General features: G+C 48.3%; 1 protein-coding gene across 1 annotated transcript; it reads right to left on the bottom strand.

Annotated features, from left to right (window-relative positions):
- Positions 1–2,921: 2,921 nt before the first annotated feature.
- On the bottom strand, positions 2,922–9,380 carry tfe3b (transcription factor binding to IGHM enhancer 3b). Its single transcript, XM_064966671.1, has 8 exons — positions 9,189–9,380; positions 8,819–9,043; positions 5,700–5,795; positions 4,284–4,395; positions 4,013–4,069; positions 3,806–3,881; positions 3,473–3,620; positions 2,922–3,374 (listed from the first exon to the last, which is right to left on the bottom strand). The coding sequence occupies exons 1-8, from the start codon at positions 9,378–9,380 to the stop codon at positions 2,922–2,924; spliced, it is 1,359 nt and encodes a 452-aa protein (XP_064822743.1).
- Positions 9,381–24,505: the final 15,125 nt, after the last annotated feature.

Raw genomic sequence — 24,505 nt, 5'->3', positions numbered from 1 at the left:
GAGAGGGTACCACTGCACTCTAAGTATAGTTAATTGAGAGTAGTGATTAACTAAACCATAAATCTGCTCATATACAAATGTACATTTACTTCAGAGCAAAGTGGTGAGTGAGGTGGGGGTGTGGTAAATTATCTGGAGTTATTGGCAGCAAGGAAGGCATCAGCATTTGAAAGGACAAACAAAAATAAAATGTTAATAGAAGGATGGTAATATTATGGACAATCGACGGTATGAATTCTACTAATGTAAAATATTGGCAGGATAGGGCACATTTACAGTATGGTTTGATATTCAGAAGTTTACATTTACAGAAAATGTGTGTTGCTATCCCTGATATTCAAGAAAAAATGATTTATAATGGAATAAAAGCCATTAAGTAATTCAAATGAATCAACAGAAACACTCTCTCTGGACAATTGCACTCATGTATTGAATATGTATATTTTTAGGTGATTACACTGTACACTCCCCACCTTAATTTTATTACAGTAGTTGGGGGGAAATAAAGCCTCCTCGCACTGTCATGCAATCTGCAAAAATTCAGTACAAAGCTCCTGCAAAGCTAGGAGGAGCCACAACACTACCATATTGCTTTTACCCATTGAATACATTCCAAATCCAAGGGCCAGTCTGAGAAAGCAGAGGGTATGCAAGAAAAGCATATTTGGAACAATGAAGCCCAACTATAGAGACACAATGCACTCTGAAAACCCTTTTTCCATTGTGAAATACCGTGATTAAATAGACCAAGCATGAAACTGTAATTGCATCACTGCAGTGAAAAGCATTCAACATAGGCAAATGTTTTTTCCTGATTTTTATTTAGTTTAAAATAAACAAACACACCAGACAATAGTGTAGATTTAGACAGGTTACTTATCTGAGCATAGAAAAAGCTAGTAATTCAATACACATTCAAATATAAAAAGTGTCCAACAACAATATATTCCCTTTAAGGCTGTTAAGAGGTTTGCATTCCAGTAAAAGCAGAACCATAACTGAAATTCAGAACAAAAATATATATTTTTTCTAAATTATTCAAATGATAGGATCTCATATCAAACCACAGCTACATTCAAGTCACAGACAATGAATGAAAAAATGAAATTGTATGTGTCAAATCGCCAGTTGGCAACCCATCTTTTAAGGGATTAATTGACACAAACACTACAAGTTGCATTAGAAACAGATAATCAGACAGATATTGCATTGTTTGTCTCAAACATTTTCATCTCCATAAAAAAGCCTGTGTTAGGAGAGTACACTGCAGGGATCTTCCTTGACATGGAGGAAAGGCACAATTGTTTCAAGAATGACAAGCATCTGGGAAGCATCAATGCCAATAGATAAAACAGACATGGAAACAGATTCCTAAACATATACAGGTAATGAATGTACTTATCTTTGAAAAGCTTGTCAATACAAATTAAAGAAAGAGTATGAAGGCTAGAGGAGTGATAATAATCATATACAGATTTCAGTCTCTGGGAAAAACATGGGGAATGTTAGACAGTCCCATGACCATACACATTTTCAGATTAGAGGACTAAGGAAAAAGTAGTGGAAGTAGCGGCAGGGTAGCCTAGTGGTTAGAGCGTTGGACTAGTAACTTAAAGGTTCAAGTACAAATCTGAACAGGCAGTTAACCCACCGTTCATAGGCCGTCATTGAAAATAAGAATTTGTTCTTAACTGACTTGCCTAGTTAAATAAAGGTAAAATAAATAAATAAAAGAGTTAGAGGCCAAGTCTATGTGACTTGGCCTTGGAAACCAGCTATATAAATCTTATTCAACATTATCATATCATCACAAATGACCATCTCAGAAATAGATTACTGCACACAACCCAGTACATGTTTTTGCAACACAAACACACATGTAGCATGCAGTGTTTCAGAGATTAACATACGTTAAAGCTATACGTCCATTTACTATATAACAATATATAACACACCCATATAATGTCTTAAATATATTACCATTCTGTGAAAGGTGACCTGCTTTGGCTAACTAGCTGCAGTAGCTTTTGTTTTACTTCTCTCCTTCTCTTGGTCATTGTTAGTTGAGTTACTGACCAGCTGTACAACCATTCAACAGACAAAAGTGTTAAAAGTAAATGCATAGACAACAGGAAAAGTCACAACAACATGTTTTGAAAGTAAATGTAAGATACAGTAAATCTAGATTTTGTTTGTTTTTACAGGTCATCAGATATGTTTTTTTTTTATATCACAAACACTATGTGCCGTATATTCAATAAATACTACTTTGGTACATTTTCTGTTAGACAAACCTTCTGAGATGTGTAAAAATAGACAGACTTTAAGCTAACAAATCCTGATTCAAGTCAGTTAAAAAATATCTCAATTCAATAGCCGTTATGTAGTTCATGCCAGTTTCACTAAATAGATACAAGAACCTCATTGCTCTCACAAAAGTTGCCAAGTGCACAAAGTATACGCTCTATAAGGACCAATAATGTACTTGACTAAACCACCACTATTTCCTCTTCAATTTCTCTACAAGGAACTCTTGGTTGAGTTGAGGCTTGCAAGAAACAGAACAAAAATCAATGTCCATAGTCCATATCCAAAAAATAATTTCACTATTTTCTATTTGAAAATTATTGCATTACTATTGATTCATGTACCAAAAAGCTTTTGTTTTCTTTTTCTAAGATTAGGGACCGATATTAATTTGGTAAGAGAGGAAAGGATTGTCATTTATTTTGTACTGATGCATGATTCAGATCAAAGTCCTGTTTAGTTAAACGATTGGCTGTTTGTTTTAAAGCAGAGTCCAGTGCCATATGCAGTGTTTTAACTGGGGGCTCTTATTTTCCTGTGCTCCTCCTCCTTCCCTAGCCCTCTCATTCCCTAAATCCCTTCTCTCTCGATCAGCTTGACCCTAATAAGACCCTTTACAAGTCCTCCTCCATGCTGAAGCTGCTCCTACGACTGCTGGTCTTTGAGGCACCTGGTGACACAAAAAACAGTGGGTCCACCCTCTCAGGGGACCGTGTGCACCCCTCATCCATGACGATGTCCCCCAACCCCACGCCTGGGAACAGCCCAGCATTGGAGGGGTCATCCAGCTCGGCAAAGCGCAGACTGCCCAGGTCGAGGGGGCTGCCTATGGTCACACCCACAGGGGAGTCAGAGGAGGGTGGAGAGAGGAAGGAGGTAGGGATGGGTTGTGCCATGGCTGCATCACCCAGGCTGAGAAAGGTTTGGGAGCAGGCCACTCCAGTTCTGGGCCCAAGTATATGACCTCCCTGCTGAAGGTACAGCTGCTGGAGAAAGGAGGGGTCTGAACTCAGACCATAGGACATCGGGCTGGAGAGTCCATGAAGCTGAGCCTGCACTTCCAACTCCTTCACAAAATAACAATAACAGAAATAAGGGAACATTAGTAGCAATCACTAAATACATTTTATGATAGCATTTCTTACTTTTTTCTCCAAAAACTGACCTGGATGCGCAGCATCAAGCAGTGGTTAGCATGTTCCAGCTTCTTCTGACGCATCTCTACCTCCTTGGCTCTCTGCTGCTCCTTCTGCAGCTTCCTGATGTAGTCCACTGAGGCCTTCAGAATGGTGCCCTTATTCCAGCGCAACTCCCTACAGCCATGAGAGAAGGTTGTTAAAGAGGAATATCAAATCTGTTCCAAATTGAATATTGCTTTTCATGGCCAAAATATTAACTGTAATTGAGATTTCCTAGAATTAATTTGTGTCAATAGCACAACTGATTAATTCATCCAAAGTAAATGTCCTGAATAAGAATTAAAGAATGACAAACTCACAAGTCCCTTGAATTGGGTATTATGGACCCCAGCTCTGTTATGCGGTCATTGATGTTAAACCTCCGCTTCCTCTCAACTGTCAAGAGAAACCATGCAGACAAAGAGATTGAGAAATTAAACTCACTGCCACTCCAAGAGGAACAAGAGTTGGCTAGCATCATAGTGGGGTAAGAACAATACAGAACTGAGTAAAAAGCTTTGACTCACTGAGGTTATGGTTGTCTTTCTTCTGTCTCTCTTTCACCCGCGCTTTGTTATCTGCATCTTAAACATAACATATACTTTGGAGGTGCTGCCGTGCAATCTAAAAACCAATTATCTTACCATTTACACAAGTTACAATTGAACCTTCCCCTCTCAATAAAATGGAAAGTTAAGTAGGACATTACATAAGAAGTGTATAATCCAAACAAACATGCTCATCTCCAGAGCTATATAAAATAAGGATCAGGGGCCTAGTAAATGAAAAAGACTATACCAGAGTATTCCCTTTTAATATTGGTTAGATCCGGAGGGCAGGAGTTGCTGACAGTGAGGGTAGGTGCTGCCATTCCAGGACTATGGTTAATTTCCAGGAGGTTCCAGGGGAGCTGTAATAAACAGGGAAACCCCTGCATTAACATCAAAGCAAACAATGTTGAATACTAACAACCTGTATGAGCTTCTTGAGGAAACAAATTAAACTAAAATGAATTCATTCATATTTTGTATTGTCTTACATTTTCTTATCCTTTGTGTACCAGAATACTAATTTAAGTATCATAACTGTCAAAACAAATGGATAATGGTAGTTCAACACCCTATTTTCCCCATAAATCAAATGTAAAACAATCTTTGTTGTCTGTAGCTTGTGAGGTGTGGAAACTCTTTGCTGCTTGTATGTATTTTGTTTTATTGCTTTATGTGTTATGTTGCTGTCTGCGTGTGCTCACTGCTCATTGTTTGTCTGTATTGTTATTGTAGTTGCTTTTAATAACCTGCCCAGAGACTGCGGTTGAAAATTAGCCGACTGGCAAAAACCGACACTTTTACTGAAACATTTACTGTGCACTGTTCCCTATATTTAAAAAATAAATGAAAAATAAAATAAACATGTTATGTACTAGCATCTCTTGTAAGAACTATCCTGGTAGAAATAGAACATGTATAAGCTAGGCCATATTGTATTACTGTACTATATTTGACCTTCAAGGATACTAAATTACCATATCACAGGTTGGTTGGCTTATAAAGAACATAATTTCTAGCAAGTCATCGCAATTTCGTATAGGCCTAATAACCTTGTAGAACCTTCGATTAACTGTTATCCAAAAGCATTAGCGCATTTGAAACAAACAAATCTGATAAGTGTTGAGGTAGGCTAGAAATCCTGATAAATGTGAGAGAAATGGCTAAATGACCATTCTCCTTAACAAAGCCATTTTGCTACCTTACAACACGATTGATTTACCTCAATGTTCTCGCTTTTTTCCCCCATGCTCCTGAAGCAAAACCAAAATCCTAATTTTCTGATGCCGGGCGCAATCTCTTCAATCCCTTTCCCTATAACAACTTGACTGTTAAAATAGTTGCAGAATTTTCAGAACCCTCTTTACATTGTCCACCATTCCAACTTCACACGCTGCCATGCCCTGCATGCTTTGTCCTACTCTCCTCTCCTGGTTGTTAACCCACCCAGACAACACTGGCTTGACGAGTCCTAGTTAAGTGCCAGAAGTGTATGTTTACTCCTACAGCACCACAGAATTCCAGTTTGAGAAAATCAACAAAGACAACAGATATAGCAATATAATTCCAAGAATGACAGGCTGGTTGTTAATTGCATTTCACTAAATGATTGGATTAGCACAAGAGCAATGGACAAAAACACTGATAAATACACATTTCCACATACTGTACTAGGCAGCTGTAGCCCCAATTCAATTAATGTCATGAAATCGTCACTGAAACTTGATTCAAGGCTGATGATGTCATCAATTACACCATCTATCTGGAAAGATACACACACCCCCAATCAATACATAGAATAACTTATCAGCTTCATATTCATAGAACACCCAATAAAAGAGACTTCCGAGACTTACATTTCCCTCACTAACTCATCCCTCATCAACTATCTGAGCAGCTAACCGATCGCTGCGCTGTACATTGTCCATCTGTAAATAGCCCACCCAATCTACCTACCTCATCCCCATATTGTTTTTATTTACTTTGCTGTTCTTTTGCACACCAGTATCACTACTTACAAACCATCATCTGCTCATCTATCACTCCAGTGTTAATCTGCTAAATTGTAATTACTTTGCTACTATGGCCTATTTATTGCCTTACCTCCTCATGCCAGCTGCACACACTGTATATAGACTTTCTTTTTTTCCTACTGTGTTATTGACTGTACGTTTGTTTATGTGTAACTCTGTTTTGTTGTTTCTGTCGCACTGCTATGCTTTATCTTGGCCAGGTCTCAGTTGTAAATGAGAACTTGTTCTCAACTGGCCTACCTGGTTAAATAAAGTTTAAAGTAAAAATGTTTTTATTATTATATATAAGTGCCTTGCGAAAGTATTCAGCCCCCTTGAACTTTGCGACCTTTTGCCACATTTCAGGCTTCAAACATAAAGATATAAAATTTCATTTTTTTGTGAATAATCAACAACAAGTGGGACACAATCATGAAGTGGAACGACATTTATTGGATATTTCAAACTTTTTTAACAAATCAAAAACGGAAAAATTGGGCGTGCAAAATTATTCAGCCCCTTTACTTTCATTGCAGCAAACTCTCTCCAGAAGTTCAGTGAGGATCTCTGAATGAGCCAATGTTGACCTAAATGACTAATGATGATAAATACAATCCACCTGTGTGTAATCAAGTCTCCGTATAAATGCACCTGCACTGTGATAGTCTCAGAGATCCGTTAAAAGCGCAGGGAGCATCATAAAGAACAAGGAACACACCAGGCAGGTCCGAGATACTGTTGTGAAGAAGTTTAAAGCCGGATTTGGATACAAAAAGATTTCCCAAGCTTTAAACATCCCAAGGAGCACTGTGCAAGCGATAATATTGAAATGGAATCAGACCACTGCAAATCTACCAAGACCTGGCCGTCCCTCTAAACTTTCAGCTCATACAAGGAGAAGACTGATCAGAGATGCAGCCAAGAGGCCCATGATCACTCTGGATGAACTGCAGAGATCTACAGCTGAGGTGGGAGACTCTGTCCACAGGACAACAATCAGTCGTATATTGCACAAATCTGGCCTTTATGGAAGAGTGGCAAGAAGAAAGCCATTTCTTAAAGATATCCATAAAAAGTGTTGTTTAAAGTTTGCCACATGTCACCTGGGAGACACACCAAACATGTGGAAGAAGGTGCTCTGGTTAAATGAAACCAAAATTGAACTTTTTGGCAACAATGCAAAACGTAATGTTTGGCGTAAAAGCAACACAGCTCATCACCATGAACACACCATCCCCACTGTCAAACATGGTGGTGGCAGCATCATGGTTTGGGCCTGCTTTTCTTCAGCAGGGACAGGGAAGATGGTTAAAATTGATGGGAAGATGGATGGAGCCAAATACAGGACCATTCTGGAAGAAAACCTGATGGAGTCAGCAAAAGACCTGAGACTGGGACGGAGATTTGTCTTCCAACAAGACAATGATCCAAAACATAAAGCAAAATCTACAATGGAATGGTTCTAAAATAAACATATCCAGGTGTTAGAATGGCCAAGTCAAAGTCCAGACCTGAATCCAATCGAGAATCTGTGGAAAGAACTGAAAACTGCTGTTCACAAATGCTCTCCATCCAACCTCACTGAGCTCGAGCTGTTTTGCAAGGAGGAATGGGAAAAAATTTCAGTCTCTCGATGTGCAAAACTGATATACCCCAATCGACTTACAGCTGTAATCGCAGCAAAAGGTGGCGCTACAAAGTATTAACTTAAGGGGGCTGGACAATTTTGCACGCCCAATTTTTCAGTTTTTGATTTGTTAAAAAAGTTTGAAATATCCAATAAATATCGTTCCACTTCATGATTGTGTCCCACTTGTTGTTGATTCTTCACAAAAAAATACAGTTTATATCTTTATGTTTGAAGCCTGAAATGTGGCAAAAAGTCGCAAAGTTCAAGGGGGCCGAATACTTTCGCAAGGCACTGTATATATATATTTTTTTAAAATATGAAACGTTAAAGGCCAGCTTGAATTTACATATATTCAATTATTTATTTGAAACATAGGGGAGGAACACTGTCACAAATCAAGTCATTATCTTGCCCTTATGAAGCATGATTTCAACGCAAAGGCGTGTGTAAGAGGTGCAGATATCATTAAGCTGCCAGTGTAGTATTTAACAGAAGACTGTGACACCAAGCCAACAAGGGCAAGATAACAAAGGCATGCATCCTAGTTGTGAGACCTCAAGCATGTCCCAACAGAACAAACAAAAAAGTAATTAAGAAATAAGTGACCAGCAGTCTAGACATTTAGCCTAAACTTTCATTGAAAATACAGTACCAGTCAAAAGTTGAGGGTTCGGAGGGTTTTTCTTTTTTTTTTAAACCTATTTTCTACATTGTAGAATAGTAGTGAAGATATCACAACTATGAAATAACACAAATGGAATCATGTGGTAAACAAAAAAAGTGTTTAAAAAAAATGAAATATATTTTATTTGAGATTCTTCAAAGTAGCCACCCTTTGCCTTTCTTGCAAATTCCAAACCCAACAATGCAGTAATCAATATCAATGTAGCACTAAAAATAACATAAGGTAGAACAAAAACACAAGAGAAAGTAATATGCTATATAATGTTTCTTGCAAGCCAATGTGAGTGGTGTATTGCAGTGTAATGGTCTTCAGTCATACTACATACATTTGCATTTTAGACATTTAGCAGCCATACTTATCCAGAGTGACTTACAGTAGTGAGTGCATACATTTTTCATACTGCTCCCCCGTGGGAATCGAACATAAAAGCTCTACCAACTGAACCACATGGGACATACCTCCTCTTTGTTGGATCCCAGGTTGTGTGAAGCCATGGAGCTGTTGGGAGCACTGCGGACTATGGGATCCATCTCAGGGGCAGAGCTAGACAGGGCCAGGGGAGACACACCCAGGGTCTGAATTGCCACCTTATTGCAGAGGGTGGCAGAGAGATGCTGCTTCACCTGCTGCCTCTGAGACTGCTGGATGTGAAACTTGGTGGGGTTCTCCAGGTGGGTCTGCACCTATCAGATTGAAAATAGAACATGTCAGTCAAACAGCGAACAGAGAATGACAACTTAGTATGGAGGTTATATGCAGCAATTTAATGATGTAGCAAGCCATGCTGGTGTAGTTCCTCTGGAGAAGCCTTTAGAAGTGGAGCCTCACCTTCAAAACCTCCACGGGCACCTGTGCGGAAAGAGGGCGAGCAGCTATTGGGGGCAGAGTGACAGCGATAGCAGGGGTGGAGTCAGTTGCCTTCAGCTGAGCCACAGAGGCCTGCTCCTGGACCTCCTGTCTCTCTTGCTCCTGGGCTTGACCCCGCATCAGCTGCTGCCGAAGAAACACGCGTGACGACATGGCTCAGAGTTCGGTTGCAGCCTGGATTCAAAAAGGAGAGGGAAGAGAGGTGAGATGTCCAACAGGACAATGACCCTAAGCACACAGCCAAAACAATGCAGCAGTGGCTTCGGGACAAGTCTCTGAATGTCCTTGAGTGGCCCAGCCAGAGCCCGGACTTGAACCCAATCAAACAACTCTGGAGAACTGAAAATAGCTGTGCAGCAATGCTCCCCATCCATCCTGACCAAGCTTGAGAGGATCTACAGAGAAATTGGGAGAAAATCCCAATACAGGTGTGCCAAGTTTGTTGTGTCAAACTCAAGAAGACACTAATCTGTAATTGCTGCCAAAGGTACGTCAAAATAAAGAGTCTGAATACTTATGTATAAAATTATAAATTATTTACATTTGCTAACATTTCTAAACTTGTTTTTGCCTTGTCATTATGGGGTATTGTGTATAGATTGAGGGGGGGAAACAATTTAATCAATTTTAGAATAAGGCTGTAACATAAAATGTAGTCAAATTCAAGGGGTCTGAATGCACTGTATATGGCAATACTCTCATCACAGTAAGAAGTGAACAATTCTGCCTCTCCAGCTAGTGCAGGATCAATGAGTTTGCCAGCTAACTTGTCCAAATATGTGGCCTACTGCATTAGCATCAAAAAGCCCCCGCGATATTGCCCATGTGATATGCAACCAATATACACAACAATAGCTAGCTTTTTCAAACAGAAATTTGCATCCTGTAGCACAAATTCCAAAAAGTTTTGGAACAATGTAAAGTCCATGGAGAATAAGAGCACCTCCTCCCAGCTGCCCACTGCACTGAGGCTAGGAAACATTGTCACCACCGATAAATCAGAGATAATCGAGAATTTCAGTAAGCATTTTTCTACGGCTGGCCATGCTTTCCACCTGGCTCCCTCTACCCCGGCCAACAACTCTGTACCCCCCGCAGCAACTTGCCCAAGCCCCCCCCGCCCGCTTCTCCTCCACCCAAATCCAGATAGCTGATGTTCTGAAAGAGCTGCACAATCTGGACCCTATAAATCAGGTGGGCTAGACAATCTGGACCCTCTCTATCTAAAATAATCCACCGCAATTGTTGCAACCCCTATTACTAGCCTGTTCAACCTCTCTTTCGTATCGTCTGATATCTCTAAAGATTGGAAAGCTGCCGCGGTCATCCCCTTCTTCAAAGGAGGATACACTCTATGACCAAACTGTTAAATACCTCTATCCACCCTGCCCTGCCTTTCTAAAGTCTTCAAAAGCCAAGTTAACAAACAGATCACAGATTACAAAAACCACCGTACATTCTCCCCTATGCAATCTAGTTTAGGAGCTGGCCATGTGAGCACCTCAGCCACGCTCAAGGTCCTAAACAATATCATAACCTCCATAGATAAAAAACTACTCTGCAGCAGTCTTCATCGACCTGGCCAAGGCTTTTGACTCTTTCAATCACCACATTCTTATCGGCAGACTCAATGGCCTTGGCTTCTAAAATGACTGCCTCGCCTGGTTCACCAACTACTTCTCAGATAGAGTTCAGTGTGTCAAATCGGAGGGCCTGTTGTCCGGACCTCTGGCAGTCTCTATGGGGGTGCCACAGGGTTCAATTCTCAGGCCGACTCTTTTCTCTGTATATATCAATGACGTTGCGCTTGCTGCTGGTGATTCCCTGATCCACCTCTATGCAGACGATACAATTCTGTATACTTCTGGCCCTTTTGATACTGTGTTAAACCTCCAGACAAGCTTCAATGCCATACAACACTCCTTCCGTGGCCTCCAACTGCTCTTAAATGCTAGTAAAACTAAATGCATGCTTTCCACCTGATCGCTGCCGGCACCTGCCCGCCCGACTAGCATCACTACTCTGGACGGTTCTGAATTAGAATATGTGGACAACTATAAATACCTAGGTGTCTGGCAAGACTGTACACTCTCCTTCCATGCTCACATTAAGAATCTCCAATCCAAAATTAAATATAGAATCAGCTTCCTATTTCGCAGCAAAGCCTCCTTCACTCATGCCGCCAAACATACCCTTGTAAAACTGACTATCCTACCGATCCTTGACTTCGGTGATGTCATTTACAAAATAGCCTCCAACACTACTCAGCAAATTAGATGTAGTCTATCACAGTGCCATCCGTTTTGTCATCAAAGCCCCATATACCACCCACCACTGCGACCTGTATCCTCTCGTTGGCTGGCCCTCGCTTACTGTTCAGTGCCAAATCCACACCTTATCTCAGTTTACTGGTCACCATAGCAACACCCACCCGGAGCACACGCTCCAGCAGGTATATTTCACTGGTCATCCACAAAGGCAACTCCTGCTTTGGCCGCCTTTCCTTACAGTTCTCTTCTGCCAACGAATTGCAAAAATCACTAAATTTAAGCATCAGCTGTCAGAGCAGCATACTGAACAGTGCACCTGTACACAGCCCAACTACTTCATCCCCATATTGTTATTTATTGTGACACCCCAGTATCTCTACTTGCACATATATCACTCCAGTGTTAATGCTACATTGTAATTATTTCACCACTATGGCCTATTTATTGCCTCACCTCCCTAATCTTACTACATTTGCACACACTGTGTATAGATTTTTCTATTGTGTTATTGACTGTACGTTTTGTTTATCCCATGTGTAACTCTGTGGTGGTGTTTGTCACACTGCTTTGCTTTCGCTTGGCCAGGTCGCTGTTGTAAATTAGAACTTGTTTTCAACTGGCCTACCTGGTTAAATAGATTAAATTTAAAAATATATATACTATTATTTTATTGTGGTTGTTTATAATGGGCATCGTCTAATTGATTCAACAACCCAAAACACATACGCAAATTATGTTCCTTATAATCTGAAAAGCAATAGTTCTGTTTGGTTGTTTAGCTCACTAATTGAACCGGCTTTGTAGTATACCCCTCTGGGTCAGAGTTAGCTAACTGGCGCTTTCTGACCAATGAGGTAGGTAACTTATGGGCACATTTAGACTCTCGAGGCAAACGATCAGAACTAAGTTAGCCGTGACAACTGTTAATCAGAATGCTTGATTGAGCCCAATAATATACTAAAGAAGTCTACTCCATTAGTCCAAGGAATTAAACGTGAATAGATTCTCAACTGCGGTACGGTTCTAGAAGCAAAGCCCTCTACTTTCATGTCACACTTTCAGAAATGCAAAATATACACTTACTTTACACAGTTGAAAGTTAACACATTTTTCAGTTACAACATGTTTGTGGCATCCTTCCGTTACACACAGGTGTTCAGAGATGCCGATAGCTAATTAGCACAGGTAGTCGCCGACTTTGTAAACAAGCGATGTAAAATGGAAATATGGCCGTGTAGAAACGCTAGCCATAAAGTCTATAGTTATTTAACCTTTTGTGTTTAGAAAATTATTTTTCACTGATATCGAAGTTACGTTCCATATTTTTTCCAAAACTATCGCTTGCGAGGCGTAATTGCGTTTAGACAGAGCTTCCGCCAGTCTGAGCGGGCACATAGGATATAACGTTACATTGAATTAATTAACTAGTTTGATTCCAGCTCAATAATTGAACAATCCGTATTTGAAATCACTTGCAGTGACTGATTAACGTTAGAAAATGAGTAAAAAGTTCTAATGGCATGACAGGCTGCCTAGTTAGGCCATACCGATGTTAGCTAGCTAAGGTTACAAAATAATGAATTAAGACTGTCGTTATGCAAAGATCTTCCTGTGCCCAGGCGTTGCTGACGCCGGCCAGATTTTTACATCGCATGGAAACGTTAGTTAGGTATTTTACGTATCAGATAACCACATACGCTATTGCAATCTGTGATTCATTGACACGACCAAAAAAAAATACATTTTTTATTTCAGAGAATATCAGTCACCATTGTGGCAGAACAGGCTAAAGTAGCTCTTTGCTTGCTAACGTACAGACCAACTAGTTAACATATCGAAACAGGACGTTTTGTCAACTTGACGAGTTTAAAAAAATAACTGACTGGATAATTTTTTATTTGTCAGCTCTGCTAGCTCTCGCTAATGTGCTGATTGCGGAATGTAAAATTAATTCAGAAAACATAGCAACGGAATTGCCTTGTCAATGATGCTGCTGCACGGACCCGTACGCCAGCAACAACTAATTTCAAACGTACTGTTTAATGTAATCAAAATAAGTCCCTCCTTTTGGTATATGAGTAAAACATTACAGTACACTTGTTATTACTGTCATTTTCCAGGAAGAGCAATGTATTAATTAAATAAACCCGACCCAATATCAAATCAAATGTTACTTATAACCAAAACTACACTGTTGTAACGACATCGTCCTGTTCGGGAAAAAAGTAGGCCAATTGTATATGCTGGTAGGTGAAAAGGTTTTCCAAAAGTTCAATCAGAAATGTTTGGGTGAGACAATTTGAAACACGATATTGTAGCGACCCGCACAGACAGCTGTGTGTTATGTGTTAGGCTAGGAGGTGGTTGTGTTGTACTGACCAGTACCCGGTGTTCGCGGGGTCCGACATGTCAATCAACCTGCTATCTGCCAATCACGGGAATGCCTGGAATGTTCTGATGCCGGGCATCCTGGTGGTTGGCGGAGTGGCGTGGAGGGGGGGTGGAGCATTGGAAGTTAAGACCAGGTTCAGCTTTTTGTTCTCTCTCTTACGTCTGGGCTTCCCAAGAGAAGGTCACGATTGGCTTGTGGGTTATCTGTTATCTTTTTGGCGTGTGCTACGGCCCAAACAGTAGCCTGTGTAAAGTTGGTTTAATAAAACGTCAATTCGCAAACTCAAGCCTCTGTCTGGACAATTGCTCATTTATGATCTAGTCAGGTCATTACATTGGTGTCAGAAGTAAAAACGTTAATACAAGTTAGCCAGCTAGCTAGCTGACTTATGTGGCTAGCTACCGTAGGTGAGAACGGGGATTGAAAATGCGTCGAGGGAATCCGAAAGTGAAGGTGGAGGTAGGGGGACGATTATGGCCAAGGAGGTGCGTGTGAATGGACGTCGGGGGTTCTGTCTGAGGAGATCGCCAGGGCGTCGGAGCGCAGAGGCCGCTTGAGGGAGGACGTTAGAGCGATGGCGGCTGAAGCGGGCATGAGTGCTTCGTCGTCTGTATTTCGCGCGGATTCTGGTGGGCGGACCGAAGTGGCGACGTCGACGCGGCGTGACGAGGAATCTGGGGCTCAGGATGTAAACAAACATGGCGGCGCCCAGTTCCCGGCTGCGTCCGTATCTGTTAAGACCCCGAAGTATTCCGGTAAGGCGGATTGGGAAGCTTTTCATGCTCAGTTTGAACTGTTAGCTCATTTTAGGGGGTGGTCGGATGAAGAAAGGGCACTGCAGTTGGCTTTATGCCTCACGGATGAAGCTCTGGCCTGTTTGATATTGATTAGCCCCGAGGACAGGCATGATTATGGTGCTTTAGTGGGAGCACTGAGGAGGCGCTATGGACAGTGTGTACAGCCCGGGCTACTGCGCTCCGAACTGGGTGCTAGCTAATGACATTGAGAGCCTCTCTCGGCGGGCATATGCTCACATGCCCCCCTCCGTGCAGAGCGAGCTAGCACGGGACCAGTTCATACAGGCGCTCTCTCCTACGGAGCTGCGCATACAGACCCAGCTGGCTCATCCTGAGTCATTGCAGACAGCCTTGGAGATGGCTTTGGAGAGGGAGCTGGTGTGGGCTGGGGCTTCAGCTGGGGCTTTGGTGGGGGTGCAGGGAGACACACCCTCTGTGCGAGCTGGGGGCAGAGCAGCCCGGAGCCGGAAAAGCCTGCTTGGGTGGCCGAAATGACAAAACTCATTCGGGCTGTGTCGCTACAGGCGGCACGAAACACAAGCCCTGGTCCCAGGGTCTGCTGGGGTTGTGGCCAGCCAGGCCATCTGCGCCGAGATTGCCCCATGTCCCCCAGAGCTCAGGGAAACGGCTCGGGGTCCGCATAGACCGGGTAGTGCGGACCCCTGGCTTTCTATCCCAACCACCATCATCTTCAGGAGGAGCCCACCGGCACAGACGGGGAAGCAAGGCTCCACTTCCCCCAGAAGCAGACGAGGGCAAGCGGATGGAGCCTGTTGTTGTGGTGGGCCGGACCTGTGTTGGGGACTTTTGTCATGTCCCTGTCACTGTGGAGGGGGTGCCCTGCTCCGCCCTGGTGGACACTGGGTCCACAGTAACCCTGGTGAGGCCAGATATTGTGCCAGGTTGGACTCAGTGTGAGCCTACAACTGTGCAGCTCCGCACAGTCACAGGTGAGCTGGCACCCATGAAAGGGAAGGGAATAATGACTCTGACAGTAGGGGGCAGGACTGTGCGTCATCCTGTGTGGGTGGCGGCTGTGCAGGACCCTTGTATCCTGGGGTTGGACTTTCTTAGGAGCACAGGCTGCCAGTTAGACCTAAATAGGGGCACACTGAGCTTCCAGGGAGGGACGGAAGTCACCATGGCTCCCCCTAATGTCACATTCACTCAACCCAACAAACCCTTTACTCCAACAGTTAAAGCAGCAGAGACTCATGGCTGCGCCCCTCCCCCACAGCTGTGTGTGACTTTTCCCCAGTCCCCCTGTCACCTACGGCGGTGTGTTACATTCCCCCAGCTACCTCCATGACACAGCCCTCTGTGAGCCCGGGCCGCAACCCCCAGCCCAGCTACCCCAGATGGGAGAGGAGAGGACACTGTCTGCAGTGAGGGAGATATGGGGGAGGAACTGTGTTGGTCTTGACCCCGAGCAGCAGGAACGGTTGTGGCAGTTGCTGTTTGAATTCAGAGACAGCTTTGCGTTGAGTGAGGAAGAGGTGGGTCAGACTCATCTGGTGCAGCATGAGATCGACACAGGTGATGCTCGACCCATCAAGATGCGTCCCCGCCGTATCCCGCTGGCACGCCAGGAGGCGGCAGACAAGGCTGTGTTGGAGATGCAGCGGGCAGACTTCATTGAGCCCTCAGACAGCCCCTGGGCGGCGCCAGTCGTCATGGTTCCGAAGAAGGGGGCAAGCTGAGGTTCTGTGCGGACTACAGGCGGCTGAATGAGGTAACCAGGAAGGACTCGTACCCCATACCACGTATCGATGAGTCGCTGGACCTGGTTAGGGGTCCTCCTGGTTCTCCTCACTAGACCTCCGCAGTGGCTACTGGCAGGTGCCCCTCTCCCCAGAGGCCAGAGCCAAAACTGCGTTCTCCACTAACAGAGGACACTGGCAGTTCAAGGTCCTGTGCTTTGGCCTGTGCAACGCTCCAGCTACTTTTGAGCGTTTGATGGACAGGGTGCTGGATGGCATCCCCGACAGCAGTGTCTGGTATACCTCGATGACATCCTGGCCCATGGCAGCTCCTTCCAGTCAGCCCTGGGGGCGCTACGGCGTGTGCTGGAGAGGGTGGCTGCCGCAGGTCTGAAGCTCCACCCCGAGAAGTGCCACTTCATGAGGAGAGAGGTGTCCTTCTTGGGCCACCGAGTGGGGAAGGAGGGGATCAGCACCATGGAGGACAAGGTAGGGGCTGTCAGAGACTGGCCCACCCCCACCGACCAGCGTCAGCTGAAGAGCTTCCTGGGCCTGGCCTCGTACTACAGGAGGTTTGTACGGGGCTTCTCAAGCGTTGCTGCTCCACTGAACCGCCTGCTGCCGAAGGACAAGGCTTTCACTTGGACAGTGGAGTGTGAGGAGGCGTTCAACACCCTCAAACGTGCACTGATCGAGGCCCCGTGCTCGCCCCCTGACCTCACCTTGCCCTTTATCCTGGACACAGACGCGAGCAATGTGGGCATGGGTGGGGTGCTGGCCCAGGTGGGGCCAGAGGGGAGAGAGTGGTGGCGTACTTCAGCAAAACATTTGACAAACATGAGCGCCGCTACTGTGTCACCCGGCGGGAGCTCTTGGCTGTTGTGGCTTCCGTCAAACACTTCAAGTACTACCTGGGTGGTCTGCCCTTTACTGTAAGGACTGACCACTCTGCTCTCCAGTGGCTCATGTCTTTCAGAGAGCCAGAGGGGCAGGTGGCACGCTGGTTGGAGGAGCTTCAGCCGTATGACTTCATGGTGGTGCACAGGGCAGGGGCACGCCACTCCAACGCCGACGCCATGTCCCGTCGGCCCTGTACTGCAGACGGCTGCCGCCACTGTGAACGGAGAGAGGGACGGGAGAGAGAGCTGCGGGCAGAGGAGGGTGTCTGTGCCACAGTGTGTCGGGCGAGCGGGCCGGTCTGCTGCGAGCTGCAGACTGTCGACGTGGCTGAATGGCGGCAGCAGCAGGGACGGGACACAGACCTACAGCCAGTGCTACAGTGGGTAGAGGCGCAGGTGAGGCCACCATGGGAAGAGGTGACAGCGCTCTCACTCGCGACCAAAGGGTTGTGGTCGAAGTTTGAGAGACTGCGGCTGGCTGATGGCGTGCTACAGCGGGCATGGAAGGAGTCAGCTACGGGAGAGGAGAGGTGGCAGGTGGTGGTCCCAAAAGCATTGCGGGAGGCTGTGCTCCAGAGTACTCATGGGGGTGGGGACTGGACACTTTGGGGTCACAAAAACACTGCGCCGTCTCCGTCAGGGCTTCTACTGGGGGCAGCACAAGAGGGATGTGGAGGACTTTTGTCGCCGCTGTGACAACTGCACAGCGAGAAAGGGCCCCCCAGGCCGCTCTCATGCTCAGCTCCAACAGTTCCCAGTGGGGGCTCCCATGGAGAGGGTGGGAGTGGATGTAGTTGGGCCGTTCCCCACCACAGACAGTGGAAACCGCTGGGTGCTCACGGCCATGGACTATTTCACAAAATGGCCCGAGGCCTATGCTCTGCCTGACCAGGAGGCAGAGACCATCGTCGACGCCCTGACAGCGGGGATGTTCAGCAGGTTTGGAGCTGCAGAGTCCATCCACAGCGACCAAGGCAGAAACTTTGAGTCACGTGTGTTCGCCACCATGTGTGAGAGGCTGGGTATGCACAAGACCCGCACTACTCCTCTCCATCCTCAAAGTGATGGCCTTGTGGAGCGCTTCAACAAAACGCTTGGACAGCAGCTGGCCATCGTCTCTTCCAAACACCAGCGGGACTGGGACAAGCACCTGCCTATGGTCCTCATGGCATGCCGCTCCGCTGTCCAAGACTCCACCTCCTGCACGCCTGCCCTCCTCATGCTGGGGAGAGATCCGCACCCCTGCGGAGATGGCGTTTGGTCGGCCCCTGGATAGCCCTCATGTTCCTCCGGGGCCGGAGTATGCCCGGAGACTCCAGGACCGCCTGGAGACAGCCCACACCTTCGCCAGGGAGCAGCTGGTGAATGCAGGTGTGAGGCAGAAAAGGAACTATGACGTGCACACCCGGGGAAGGCACTTTGTGGCTGGGGAGCTGGTCTGGGTCTACAGCCCCCTAAGGAAAAAAGGCAGATGCCCCAAGTTGGACAGTCACTGGGTGGGACCCTGCAGTGTCCTGGAGAGGGTAGGGGAGGTTGTGTACCGGGTGCAGCTTCCTCCCAGGGGGAGAAAGGTGGCACTGCACCGGGACAGGTTAGCCCCATACAGAGGGGCCTCTTTTCCCCAAACCCCAGGAACCCCCACAATTCCCCTCTCTGGCAATGACATTCTCCAGGCACTCACCCTCAGGTGCCGCAGACAAGGCTCCAGACAGCCCACTCCCCCTGTTTCCCCCCCTGTGTCACCGCGTGGTTCCCCAGAGCCACGGACTGTATTACCCGTTCCCGCTTCCTTGTCCCCCATGCCTTCATCCCCTGATTCCCAGAGGGGCACTCTGCGACCATCACGGACACGCAGGCAAAGGAGACCTCCGGGTCGCTTCAGAGACTTTGTTTGTTCCCTCGGGGACGAGGGACTTTGTGGTGGGGGGCTGTGTAGCGACCCGCACAGACAGCTGTGTGTTATGTGTTAGGCTAGGAGGTGGTTGTGTTGTACTGACCAGTACCCGGTGTTCGCGGGTCCGACATGTCAATCAACCTGCTATCTGCCAATCACGGGAATGCCTGGAATGTTCTGATGCCGGGCATCCTGGTGGTTGGCGGAGGGGGTGGAGCATTGGAAGTTAAGACCAGGTTCAGCTTTTTTCTCTCTCTCTTACGTCTGGGCTTCCCAAGAGAAGGTCACGATTGGCTTGTGGGTTATCTGTTATCTTTTTGGCGTGTGCTACGGCCCAAACAGTAGCCTGTGTAAAGTTGGTTTAATAAAACGTCAATTCGCAAACTCAAGCCTCTGTCTGGACAATTGCTCATTTATGATCTAGTCAGGTCATTACATTGGTGTCAGAAGTAAAAACGTTAATACAAGTTAGCCAGCTAGCTAGCTGACTTATGTGGCTAGCTACCGTAGGTGAGAACGGGATTGAAAATGCGTCGAGGGAATCCGAAAGTGAAGGTGGAGGTAGGGGACGATTATGGCCAAGGAGGTGCGTGTGAATGGACGTCGGGGGTTCTGTCTGAGGAGATCGCCAGGGCGTCGGAGCGCAGAGGCCGCTTGAGGGAGGACGTTAGAGCGATGGCGGCTGAAGCGGGCATGAGTGCTTCGTCGTCTGTATTTCGCGCGGATTCTGGTGGGCGGACCGAAGTGGCGACGTCGACGCGGCGTGACGAGGAATCTGGGGCTCAGGATGTAAACAAACATGGCGGCGCCCAGTTCCCGGCTGCGTCCGTATCTGTTAAGACCCCGAAGTATTCCGGTAAGGCGGATTGGGAAGCTTTTCATGCTCAGTTTGAACTGTTAGCTCATTTTAGGGGTGGTCGGATGAAGAAAGGGCACTGCAGTTGGCTTTATGCCTCACGGATGAAGCTCTGGCCTGTTTGATATTGATTAGCCCCGAGGACAGGCATGATTATGGTGCTTTAGTGGGAGCACTGAGGAGGCGCTATGGACAGTGTGTACAGCCCGGGCTACTGCGCTCCGAACTGGGTGCTAGCTAATGACATTGAGAGCCTCTCTCGGCGGGCATATGCTCACATGCCCCCTCCGTGCAGAGCGAGCTAGCACGGGACCAGTTCATACAGGCGCTCTCTCCTACGGAGCTGCGCATACAGACCCAGCTGGCTCATCCTGAGTCATTGCAGACAGCCTTGGAGATGGCTTTGGAGAGGGAGCTGGTGTGGGCTGGGGCTTCAGCTGGGGCTTTGGTGGGGGTGCAGGGAGACACACCCTCTGTGCGAGCTGGGGGCAGAGCAGCCCGGAGCCGGAAAAGCCTGCTTGGGTGGCCGAAATGACAAAACTCATTCGGGCTGTGTCGCTACAGGCGGCACGAAACACAAGCCCTGGTCCCAGGGTCTGCTGGGGTTGTGGCCAGCCAGGCCATCTGCGCCGAGATTGCCCCATGTCCCCCAGAGCTCAGGGAAACGGCTCGGGGTCCGCATAGACCGGGTAGTGCGGACCCCTGGCTTTCTATCCCAACCACCATCATCTTCAGGAGGAGCCCACCGGCACAGACGGGAAGCAAGGCTCCACTTCCCCCAGAAGCAGACGAGGGCAAGCGGATGGAGCCTGTTGTTGTGGTGGGCCGGACCTGTGTTGGGGACTTTTGTCATGTCCCTGTCACTGTGGAGGGGGTGCCCTGCTCCGCCCTGGTGGACACTGGGTCCACAGTAACCCTGGTGAGGCCAGATATTGTGCCAGGTTGGACTCAGTGTGAGCCTACAACTGTGCAGCTCCGCACAGTCACAGGTGAGCTGGCACCCATGAAAGGGAAGGGAATAATGACTCTGACAGTAGGGGGCAGGACTGTGCGTCATCCTGTGTGGGTGGCGGCTGTGCAGGACCCTTGTATCCTGGGGTTGGACTTTCTTAGGAGCACAGGCTGCCAGTTAGACCTAAATAGGGGCACACTGAGCTTCCAGGGAGGGACGGAAGTCACCATGGCTCCCCCTAATGTCACATTCACTCAACCCAACAAACCCTTTACTCCAACAGTTAAAGCAGCAGAGACTCATGGCTGCGCCCCTCCCCACAGCTGTGTGTGACTTTTCCCCAGTCCCCCTGTCACCTACGGCGGTGTGTTACATTCCCCCAGCTACCTCCATGACACAGCCCTCTGTGAGCCCAGGCCGCAACCCCCAGCCCAGCTACCCCAGATGGGAGAGGAGAGGACACTGTCTGCAGTGAGGGAGATATGGGGGAGGAACTGTGTTGGTCTTGACCCCGAGCAGCAGGAACGGTTGTGGCAGTTGCTGTTTGAATTCAGAGACAGCTTTGCGTTGAGTGAGGAAGAGGTGGGTCAGACTCATCTGGTGCAGCATGAGATCGACACAGGTGATGCTCGACCCATCAAGATGCGTCCCCGCCGTATCCCGCTGGCACGCCAGGAGGCGGCAGACAAGGCTGTGTTGGAGATGCAGCGGGCAGACTTCATTGAGCCCTCAGACAGCCCCTGGGCGGCGCCAGTCATCATGGTTCCGAAGAAGGGGGGCAAGCTGAGGTTCTGTGCGGACTACAGGCGGCTGAATGAGGTAACCAGGAAGGACTCGTACCCCATACCACGTATCGATGAGTCGCTGGACCTGGTTAGGGGGTCCTCCTGGTTCTCCTCACTAGACCTCCGCAGTGGCTACTGGCAGGTGCCCCTCTCCCCAGAGGCCAGAGCCAAAACTGCGTTCTCCACTAACAGAGGACACTGGCAGTTCAAGGTCCTGTGCTTTGGCCTGTGCAACGCTCCAGCTACTTTTGAGCGTTTGATGGACAGGGTGCTGGATGGCATCCCCGACAGCAGTGTCTGGTATACCTCGATGACATCCTGGCCCATGGCAGCTCCTTCCAGTCAGCCCTGGGGGCGCTACGGCGTGTGCTGGAGAGGGTGGCTGCCGCAGGTCTGAAGCTCCACCCCGAGAAGTGCCACTTCATGAGGAGAGAGGTGTCCTTCTTGGGCCACCGAGTGGGGAAGGAGGGGATCAGCACCATGGAGGACAAGGTAGGGGCTGTCAGAGACTGGCCCACCCCCACCGACCAGCGTCAGCTGAAGAGCTTCCTGGGCCTGGCCTCGTACTACAGGAGGTTTGTACGGGGCTTCTCAAGCGTTGCTGCTCCACTGAACCGCCTGCTGCCGAAGGACAAGGCTTTCACTTGGACAGTGGAGTGTGAGGAGGCGTTCAACACCCTCAAACGTGCACTGATCGAGGCCCCGTGCTCGCCCCCTGACCTCACCTTGCCCTTTATCCTGGACACAGACGCGAGCAATGTGGGCATGGGTGGGGTGCTGGCCCAGGTGGGGCCAGAGGGGGAGAGAGTGGTGGCGTACTTCAGCAAAACATTTGACAAACATGAGCGCCGCTACTGTGTCACCCGGCGGGAGCTCTTGGCTGTTGTGGCTTCCGTCAAACACTTCAAGTACTACCTGGGTGGTCTGCCCTTTACTGTAAGGACTGACCACTCTGCTCTCCAGTGGCTCATGTCTTTCAGAGAGCCAGAGGGGCAGGTGGCACGCTGGTTGGAGGAGCTTCAGCCGTATGACTTCATGGTGGTGCACAGGGCAGGGGCACGCCACTCCAACGCCGACGCCATGTCCCGTCGGCCCTGTACTGCAGACGGCTGCCGCCACTGTGAACGGAGAGAGGGACGGGAGAGAGAGCTGCGGGCAGAGGAGGGTGTCTGTGCCACAGTGTGTCGGGCGAGCGGGCCGGTCTGCTGCGAGCTGCAGACTGTCGACGTGGCTGAATGGCGGCAGCAGCAGGGACGGGACACAGACCTACAGCCAGTGCTACAGTGGGTAGAGGCGCAGGTGAGGCCACCATGGGAAGAGGTGACAGCGCTCTCACTCGCGACCAAAGGGTTGTGGTCGAAGTTTGAGAGACTGCGGCTGGCTGATGGCGTGCTACAGCGGGCATGGAAGGAGTCAGCTACGGGAGAGGAGAGGTGGCAGGTGGTGGTCCCAAAAGCATTGCGGGAGGCTGTGCTCCAGAGTACTCATGGGGGTGGGGACTGGACACTTTGGGGTCACAAAAACACTGCGCCGTCTCCGTCAGGGCTTCTACTGGGGGCAGCACAAGAGGGATGTGGAGGACTTTTGTCACCGCTGTGACAACTGCACAGCGAGAAAGGGCCCCCAGGCCGCTCTCATGCTCAGCTCCAACAGTTCCCAGTGGGGGCTCCCATGGAGAGGGTGGGAGTGGATGTAGTTGGGCCGTTCCCCACCACAGACAGTGGAAACCGCTGGGTGCTCACGGCCATGGACTATTTCACAAAATGGCCCGAGGCCTATGCTCTGCCTGACCAGGAGGCAGAGACCATCGTCGACGCCCTGACAGCGGGGATGTTCAGCAGGTTTGGAGCTGCAGAGTCCATCCACAGCGACCAAGGCAGAAACTTTGAGTCCCGTGTGTTCGCCACCATGTGTGAGAGGCTGGGTATGCACAAGACCCGCACTACTCCTCTCCATCCTCAAAGTGATGGCCTTGTGGAGCGCTTCAACAAAACGCTTGGACAGCAGCTGGCCATCGTCTCTTCCAAACACCAGCGGGACTGGGACAAGCACCTGCCTATGGTCCTCATGGCATGCCGCTCCGCTGTCCAAGACTCCACCTCCTGCACGCCTGCCCTCCTCATGCTGGGAGAGATCCGCACCCCTGCGGAGATGGCGTTTGGTCGGCACCTGGATAGCCCTCATGTTCCTCCGGGGCCGGAGTATGCCCGGAGACTCCAGGACCGCCTGGAGACAGCCCACACCTTCGCCAGAGAGCAGCTGGTGAATGCAGGTGTGAGGCAGAAAAGGAACTATGACGTGCACACCCGGGAAGGCACTTTGTGGCTGGGGAGCTGGTCTGGGTCTACAGCCCCTAAGGAAAAAAGGCAGATGCCCCAAGTTGGACAGTCACTGGGTGGGACCCTGCAGTGTCCTGGAGAGGGTAGGGGAGGTTGTGTACCGGGTGCAGCTTCCTCCCAGGGGAGAAAGGTGGCACTGCACCGGGACAGGTTAGCCCCATACAGAGGGGCCTCTTTTCCCCAAACCCCAGGAACCCCCACAATTCCCCTCTCTGGCAATGACATTCTCCAGGCACTCACCCTCAGGTGCCGCAGACAAGGCTCCAGACAGCCCACTCCCCCTGTTTCCCCCTGTGTCACCGCGTGGTTCCCAGAGCCACGGACTGTATTACCCGTTCCGCTTCCTTGTCCCCCATGCCTTCATCCCCTGATTCCCAGAGGGGCACTCTGCGAC

Source organism: Oncorhynchus masou, chromosome 5 (assembly GCF_036934945.1).
Source record: "Oncorhynchus masou masou isolate Uvic2021 chromosome 5, UVic_Omas_1.1, whole genome shotgun sequence".
Taxonomy (NCBI): Eukaryota; Metazoa; Chordata; class Actinopteri; order Salmoniformes; family Salmonidae; genus Oncorhynchus; species Oncorhynchus masou.
Note: the sequence above shows the minus strand (reverse complement) of the source record. Positions and strands in the feature narration are given on the sequence as shown.